General features: G+C 37.5%; 1 protein-coding gene across 1 annotated transcript in view; it reads left to right on the forward strand.

The window, feature by feature from the left end:
• LOC122796833 (asparagine synthetase [glutamine-hydrolyzing]-like) overlaps positions 1-8244 on the forward strand; it is a 102222-nt gene extending 93978 nt beyond the window's left edge. The window contains exon 2 of the mRNA XM_044065576.1: positions 7268-8244. Within this exon, the coding sequence (XP_043921511.1) occupies positions 7268-8119 (852 nt within the window). The 3' untranslated portion in view covers positions 8120-8244. The remainder of the gene's footprint in view (positions 1-7267) is intronic.
• The last annotated feature ends 1342 nt before the right edge of the window (positions 8245-9586 follow it).

Raw genomic sequence — 9586 nt, forward strand, 5'->3', positions numbered from 1 at the left:
AGACATTTTTTACAAAACAGTTACAGCTTTACATTGGAGTAAGGGGGTCAGGAACCGTACCAAGAGCCTTTGGTCAACACCATACTATTTGCATACCCTCTCAAACATATGAATGAAACTATCAAAATTATCCCCCTCTTTAAACTGTGGAAGAAATTTACTGACCTTTTGTGCTTCTGGGGTCCAGTTACTCCCTTCCCTATTACCTCCATGACTCTGGCGAAGAGCCAGCATTTACCTCTCATGCTTCCTCTGCCGCTTCTTTTCCTCAGCTTCCATGTGTAGCAGTTTCTCATTCCCCTTAGCCTGTAGACTCCTCACTCTCTCAGCTGCTTCTATTTCCAAACGCCTGGCCTCCAACTCAAGTCTCTTTAGCTCCAGATGAATTTTCAAGTCCTCTGCAGAAAAGATGAGCTGTTCATTCTCTGAGGGTATTATATCTCCACTGCCAGTCTGAGTGTCCTCCTGGTTGCTGTTTTCTGATGCAGCTGTAACCAAGGTTGCAATCATGTCTGCCTTAGTAAGGTTTCCATGCACCAGTCCCCTAACCTAGCACATCTCACCCAGCTGGGTCCTTGTCAGCTTTTCATACTCCTCTGCTGACATGCTGCCTGCTCACCCTGACTAACTAAGCTAACAAAAGAAATAAAACAATTGTGATCTGAACTCTGAGTATTCACTGCGTGGCTGATTTAGAGTACAAAACACCTTCAGACCTCACTGTACACAAGCTACAGGAATTCACTCTACCCATACCACTACAAGCCAATTAGTATTTGCCAACCAATTAATATGTGGTGTGGATATCCCACCACTGCCAAACAATTAATATGTGGTGTGGAGATCCCACCACTGCCATACAATTAATATGTGATGCCTGTGCCCTGGCCCAGCAATCAAGAAGCCTCAATCCTCACCAATAACACTAGTGAGGGGCATCTCATATAGGAGGAAAGGAAAACAAATACACACAGTAAAGTGCAATTTCCCTTAAAAGCACACAGAATCACAGTCAGTCCGGGGCTGGTTGCTCCCTTGCTCTCCAGGTCCCCAATAAGATTCCCCACTGGCACAGCTATAGGGTCCAGATCTCAGCCTAGTGGGTAAGCTAAAACCTCCAACACCCTCTCAGTCCAACCAGTGCTTCATGTCCCTGTCCAAGCAGCTCACACACACACACACACACACACACACACACACACACACACACACACACACACACACACACACACACACACACACACACACACACACACACACACACACACACACACACACACTTTAAGAAGAGTTTATACAACCACACAGACACTCCTGGGGAAGGCTGGCACAGGTTCTCCAGCTGTGCCCCTTTTTCCCAAACTATATGGTAGTACCAGCTGCCACCACCCACTAATATTTATCAGCTACTCAAAGGCCCTTAAAAGGGTGTCCAATTATTACTATGCTATATTATTATCCAATTGGTAGTATAGCCCAGGGCTAATGCTATTGAAGTGGCTTTGTACAATTTTACCAAAGGCATGCAAATACTCTAAAGAGCTTAAATTATCTCTACATAAACAGCCACAGTTGAAAGGGTTATAAATATTTAATAACAAATAGTCAAAACACAAGACAATACTTTTTACTACACAGTGCTAGTCAAGAGTTCAGAGATCACAGAGAAATACTTAAAATAATTCAGTAGTACAGTTCTGACATCACAGGAAAACACTTAGTCTAATCGTTCTAGTTTCCAGCTATTTCTAAGAGAAAATACAAGTCTAAGATAAACTTACATATAGAGCAAGACAGTGCTGATGAGTTGGATGGTCAAGACAAAAATGCTTAATGCTCTCTGATTCTCTCTGTTTTTAAAATCACATTCCTGGTTCACATTACATCATTCTTCACACTTCCCTGGGTTCCCAGGCTAAAATAAAGTACATTTACAGTCTTCACCTCTGTGTAGAAACCAGAGCAATAAAGGACATTTATGCATACAAATTCTGGCCATTAACTCTGCCCTTAAAACAATAGGCAGGATGCCCCACACTAGACTCACTGGCTCCGAGTCCTAACATCAAAGGGTCACAACATGCTTTACTTGGTCAGTAGAGTACACTGTTGTTACATGTCTTCCAGTTTCACATATAACACTATTTTTACCATTTAAGACAACAAGCCTGTGGTTTACATTAATATTTACAGATGACAGAATTATCTCCAAAATTCTATATGGCTAGGCTGTCAGCCTTCATCTATCTTCACCCAATCTTCACAGATGTCTGTTTAGGCTGCTTGGATTAAAACAAAAAGTAAATTTTGCTTGATATGTATATGTATTTAAATTGTATTAATTTATTTGTATTTGTTGACTGTTATGAGTAGGTGGACTTTTCCAGTTACCCTTTTCTGCCACAATGTAGACTCACAGAGCATACTTTGACTTGAATAATGATTATTGAAGTAGACCTAAAGGATCAGTTAAATAGCTTTTGAGCCATTTCATAGTACTAGCTCCAAAATGATGCCTTTTCCATTTGTGTAGTAAAAGTTAATGGCTGGCAAACTCAAATGCATTTGTCACATCAACAAACACACCTGCCATAATTAGTCTCTCATTTATACTACATTATGTATTGTAAGTGGCAGAAAGTAAAGCACTACTGACATTAAAGACATTGCAGAAGCCATTATTTTGATAAGAAACATTCAGCAAAGTTGAACACAACCGAATGGTTAAATTAGGATTGCATTTTCCCAATTAGAATCATGAAATTAATTAGCATAACTAATGACACATATCAGTTGAGATGTATTTTGACCTTAATAGCAGAGAATCCTTTGTAATTAGTGGGCTCAGTTGTTTCACAGGCTTAAACGCTTGTAGCTGTAGTGGGTGTGGAAAGGACTAATGATTCTCTGACAGCTTTTCTCTAATCTTTGAAGGTGAGTCATGCTGTCACTGTCTCAGAGTTCACTATAAAAACTTACAAAAGTAAGTCTCAGAAAATACTTTTCCATAGAATAATGCTCAGGTGTGAGAGACTGTAGAGAACTTCCGGTCTTGTCTCACCTCAGTGTCTGAACCCTCTAGTAACAGACCAAGGGCAGAAATTAATATATTCTCTGCTAAATATCCAAGTACTTTCAAAAGTTAGACCAACTAATTATGTTGTTAATGATTCAAGGAAGGCCTATAATTTCAGAAATCCTTAAGAAATAAACAAAAAAAATCAGCAGTAAGCATAATAGTACTTCTTAGACAAACCCATGCTAACAATACCATTATAGTCAAAATGAATATGGGTAATAAACATGTTGAAAAAAACAAGGATTTCCTGGAAATGCATTGTCAAAAATGCCATATGCCAGCATATAAACTCCAAGCAGCTCTTTATAATTTTCTGTAACACAAAGTCACTACCCACATCTATTAACACTCTTAAAATTGTCACTATCCCTGTAGAAATTTGTCTTCCTACCAATAGGAATCCCCATTGATTGAGTTCTTCCAAAGAAAGCTCTAAAAAGTCCAGTTCCTTGAAAAAAATACCAATATTATAAAACCCAGAGTGGCATATTCCACCATGGTGTCCATTGATGTGGCTACATAATCTAAATTTGCAGCTGGACTCAACATACTTATTAATGGCAGGAAAACAGGGTGTTGGGCAGTTTTGGAAATAGTTCTGAAATTTTGCTAGCCTAGGGATCAGAGCTATTATTTGCCATACCCATATGATACAATAACAAGGAAACAACCTCAGGTAGATAGAGGATATGGCAAAGGGAACATAGGACAAAACCTTAAGGGACTGAATCAGACTTTTTTAAAGGTGGATAATAACATAATCAAGTTTGGCTGCAATATTATTTATGCTTGTGTTAGAAGGGCAGCATGCTTCATAATAAAAAGGAATTCCTGTCTGATGTCAGGAATGTACACATGTGGTAGGCAACATTTCTCTAGTTTCTGATTGCATTCTCAAATAAAAGTCATAACTCTACTTTCATTGAAGCCACATATTTGCTGTGGCTTTAGTGAGTGGAAAGTCATTGAATGTGAAAAGGCCCTGGTGGCATAGTCCACAGAAGAGATTTTCAATAAATAAATAAACTACATCTGCTAAAATGCCCTATAATAGCCAAGAGTGAATCAAGATATCACATAATGGACAGTGGCAGCATACGCATTGGCACAGAGAAGGGGGATTCAAGTAATAGTGAAAACTGAAAGTTTTGCTACAGTTTAAGGAAGTAACTTGCCAGAAACATCAATAATCCCCCCAAACAATAAAAAATCCCGTTACACCAGGAAGAAAGACTGAGGATAAGTTAAATCAGTGTTAACGGACAAGATTTACAGTTGCAGGAGACTGAAATACAAATGAATTATATATTGAAAAAAGTAAGCACTATACATTAAAAACAGTGTAAAACTCCTAGTTATCTTTTAGCAAACTTGACTCCCAGACCTCTTGAAAAGGGATTGATTTTTGTCCCACAGTCAAGACTTATGGCAGTAAAGTCCTTATATTTCCGGCAGAAATCTGCTTTAAAAGCAGCATGGATTGGTAGTCTTTTGTACTTATTTGGGATAGAATTCCCCTTGACCAGGGTTATTTGAGAATAGTCCTACAGCAGAGAAAGAAACATTGCTATGCATTGATCTTACTATAACAGAATGATTTGAAGTTGGGTATTTGCTACCCTTATACCCTGCAATTGTGATTTATTTATAAATGTAATGTTCAAGGATCTAGATTCTACATGACAAGACATACAAAGGATGGAAATTATCCAAGATCCAGTAGAGATGGAAGCAAGTTCTGCTAAGAAGGACACCCCATGCCCTCGCAGTTCTCTGCTCTGGATAAGCAACCTGTTCTGAGGGAACCCAGTACAGATTGGAGTACTGCAGTAGGCGGAGGAGCAGTGCTGGTTCCTCCTTATGGTTGTTACAAAGTCCTGTTGCCTGGCTAGATGAAGCAGATTAGTGGATGCGCTCTGGACTTTTTCTATGATCTTCTCAGACTTTATTCAAGGAGTTCTGTTCCACCCTATTATGCTGCTTGTCTTTTACCTCTTTCTCCACCCTTTGAAACACCATAATGTCAACATCAATAATGTCAACAGCAAAAGGATGACAATTCGTATATCAACAGGACAGTATGCATGTGCGAAGAATATCCCCACTGCATGCAAAAACAACTACAAAAAAAAAGCTACTAAAACATGCTTTTTCCAGAGGGCAACCCCCTGCACCTCCTGCAGCCCCCAGCACCCCGTTCTAAGTATATTTACTAACGCCTGTAAATATTCCAGCATATTAATATGATTTAGTTACATTGTTAGTTAATTGTCTGATCTGTGCCACTGTTATTTGGATATAATACAGACCACTTTGATTTTTCCCACTTGTACTTCATATTTTTAAACTAATTGCTGAAGGATGCACGTGTGTTAGTGGTAATTAATCTATGCAAACAAGGGTGAGCCAGAAGCCTCCATAGTGGTTTGCTTTCATAACCTTTGTGCGTGTGATTGGTTAGATATGGTTATTCAGACTCAAGTTACAGATTCACAGTATTCATATAGGGGGTTAGCTGTAAAATATGTCCCCTTCTTTTGGAGTTACTTGTATTTTTGCATATAGTTATACCAACTGGGTAGTTTTTCAATGTGTAATCATGTGCTGGTCCAGTTGGAATTATTATATATTTGGGAGGAATGTTTTCTGGGTTCCTTGAGGACATCACCAGTTGTCAGTAGAATTATGCAAGGTTATAAAATGGTCCTGCAGGAAGGTTATTTTAATGTGTGTATTACAAATGTTTTAATAAATATAATTGTGCCATGCATCATTAGTGAAGGATGTGGCAGTGTATATGTGTGCATGTGCTCACTTAATGAGAGTGGGTTAAAGAGCCCAGTCAAATAGCACAAGGTTTTTAATTCATGCATGGAAAAACATGGACTTACTCTTTCTGTGAGACACATCTAGGTGCTTCTGACTGCAAAAAAAGTTGATAAAATATGGGTTTAAGGTCATCATTCGCAACTCAATTTGTGTGTGTAACAGTGTTTTACTAAATTTCAGTAGGAAAAAGAATCCAGTCACATAGTGCAAGATCTTTTATATATGCAACAGAAAAAGAAAAAAACTGGCCTGCTCTTTCTACAAGATAAATCTAGGTGCTGTGAAAATATTGGTTTGAGGTACTCATTAGTAACTTAATTCATCAGGGAAGAGAAGGAGGTCACTATATTGATAAAATATGAGTTAAATGTTTTTATAAACGGCACTTAAAAGGATAGTATGGGAAGATAAGTTTTAAAGGACAGCAGAAAGGTAGGCTTGCAGCTTGTGAGAATTTATATCTTCTTCTGGGTCTTCACCTAAAGTGCTAAAAACCATTAGGTTTTATGGACTAGGATGAAAGAGAATTGTTGCTAGTGGTGATTTTAACTATTTATTTAATTCAGCAACTACCTCTGGAGTGAAGAAACCTAGGATCATACCGATGACCAGGAGATTGTTTGGTCTATTTTTCTCAACTAGTTCTAGCAGATATGGTTACTTTAAAAAACAGTTAATACTATATTTTACTCATTATTTCCATGTGGCAAATGTTTATACCAGGACTGGTAACATAAGTTCTTTCAGATCATTCACCAGTTATTCTTACTCTCAAAGTACACAGGTTATATTTTGGAGGTCAAATAATAGAGTATTAAAACATCTAGTGGCAGATGTGCATATTATAGCTTTTACCAAGTATACCAGTACAATAAAAGGTATTCTTCAAAATAATTACTGGTAACTATTGTGCAAACATTATAATATTGAATTAGCTGAAAAACATTGGAAACATGAGCCACAAAGCATCATAGAAAATGATTGTCTACATCACATGGGAGCACCCATTACCAAACGTTCAAAAAATAGATGTGAGAAAACCAGATATAGTGGTCCATGAAAAGAAGACAAAAGTAGAATTGATCACTGAAATCACTACACCCAGTGACTACAGTGTCTTGTGTACAGAGAGACACAAAGTCATAAAATATCAGGATTTGCAGGCAGAAATGAGAGCAATGTGGAAAAAAGATACCCAGACAGTTCCAATAGTAGTAGGAGCAATGGATCTTATAAAAAAAGAACTACAATCATATTTAGATATGTTACCAATACATGTAACTCCATGCGAATTGCAGAAGGAGTCATTACTGGGCACATTGCAGGTGCTGCGAATAGCACTTCTGGCTGACATCAAAGATTGAAGATAGCCCTGATGTCCGTGCAGCACGCAAGGTGGCAAACTTTATTGGTAGTGAGCACCATGAAGTGACTTTTACTCCTGAGAAGGGTATCAGCTGTTTAGATGAGGTCATACGTACCTTGGAAACTTATGACATCACAACAGTACGAGCATCTGTAGGTATGTATTTGGTTTCCAGGTATATCAGGAAGACCACAGATAGTGTAGTAATTTTCTCCGGAGAAGGCTCAGATGAACTGACTCAGGGATACATTTATTTTCACAAGGCACCTTCCCCTTTAGAAGCTGCAGAAGAAAGTGAACGGCTTTTAAAGGAGCTATACATGTTTGATGTTCTGCGTGCAGATAGGACTACAGCAGCTCATGGACTTGAATTAAGAGTTCCTTTCTTGGATCACCGTTTTACGACTTATTACCTCTCCTTACCACCAGAGCATAGAGTTCCCAAGAACGGAATTGAAAAGTTCCTTTTGAGGGCTGCTTTTCAGGATTCTAAACTGCTTCCAGAGGAAATTCTGTGGAGACCAAAAGAGGCCTTCAGTGACGGTATAACTTCAGTCAAAAAGTCATGGTTTGCCTTACTGCAGGAATATGTTGATTCTCAGGTGAATAATTCAGACCTAGAGAGAGCAGAAGAGAAATTCCCTTTCAATACGCCAAGTACAAAAGATGCCTACTATTACCGCCAGATATTTGAGAAACATTTCCCAGGCCGAGCTGACTGGTTGAGTCATTACTGGATGCCTAAGTGGATTAAGGCTACCGATCCTTCAGCACGCACATTGTCTCATTACAAAACAGAAGATGACAAGAATGGAGCTGAAAAAGTACACCTGGACCGTTGTTAAAAAAAACCTGAAAAATTATGCCCGGACCAGTTTTAAAAATATACCATTAAAATAAAGCTGAAAAAAGTACATGGACCATTTTAAAGAATGAACCATTAAAATAACATGTCTTAAAAAAAAAAAAAGATTGAAACAATGCTAATTTCATGAACTTTAATCATACTTTGATTTATGAATGGGATCCATTTCCATCATGGTATTAGAAACCCAAAAGATTTGGAGAAATTAAAAGAGAATAACCATTGCATTTCCAAGGTACTAAATGCTGAACCAAGATTCATCCTCAAAAAACAAAGGAACATTAGGGACTTTATAGAAAAAAACAGGTTTCCACTTAAGGAGCTTTCCACAAGAGGCATATTCACTGCAAAAGTAAAGGATACAAATTCTGAATTTTTTACATGGAAGAAAGACCACTGTTACTGTTCCAGCACTAAAAAGAAGTTTATGAGCAAGTCATGGGAGAACTTAACAATGAGTTTGTGGTGCACAAGTCAAGTTGCAATAGTTAGTTGTAAGTCCACTGGAGAAAAGAATTTCACAAAACTTTTCAAACAAAAGGCACCAAGAACTTCACAACCCATTTGCAAAATAGTCACAGGAATGCAAGGACAGAAGATTTCTACTATACATTCTGGAAAGAATTGCAAACAACCCAGTACAAGGGGACACAAACTCCTTTCTTGACAAAAAAAGTTTGAATAGATAAAATCTCAAGCTTAATGCCACCCAGACAGAAGCTATGTATTCTATCAGTGTGCTACAGCTAAATAAACTGGACAATATGCTTTTATTAAGAAATACAATGACCTATGGGTATTGTTTCCTTTTCTGCCGTTATACTGTTAGCTGCTCATTTTCAAAATATGGTTTTGCTGTCTTTTCAGTTTTATCTATTTTATCCATGTGAACTGTAAACATTTCATGTGGATCATTATAATTTACTACTACCAATGTTTTTTTTTAATTCCATGCTTAGTATGTTTTCCTTTTCAGTAATGTTGTGTTTTAAAGTAATTTAGCCTGATTCCAATCAGGGATATGCATATAATTCCCCTTTTTACCCCTCTTCACTTAACAAATGTGGTAACTTATTTCCTTAAGATACAATTTGTTAGGAGTTTATTATATTTCCTTAATTTTAAAAGCACTTTTTTGCTGTTTATTTATTTTTTCCACTAAGTCCCAACAGGATTCAGGTCAACTAAGTAGCTTACTCACTATTTAATACACTTTCTCCATTTCAATCTACCACTTTACAATAAATAAAAAAATAGCTGCTACCACGCATCAACCTCTTTTTATTAGTGTTTCACTTCATCTTTGTTCTGTTCTATTACCTACAAGTGAATTACAGTGTAATGTTTTCTTTCTCCTTCTTTCTTCTTTTGCCCATTTGTTATCTCTTAGTCTTAAATGTAGTGTTCTCAAAATATATTACAAGCTGTCCTCACACCTTTTTAAGCT

Source organism: Protopterus annectens, chromosome 3.part0 (assembly GCF_019279795.1).
Source record: "Protopterus annectens isolate FY-2018-M chromosome 3.part0, PAN1.0, whole genome shotgun sequence".
In the NCBI taxonomy this organism is placed as follows: Eukaryota; Metazoa; Chordata; order Ceratodontiformes; family Protopteridae; genus Protopterus; species Protopterus annectens.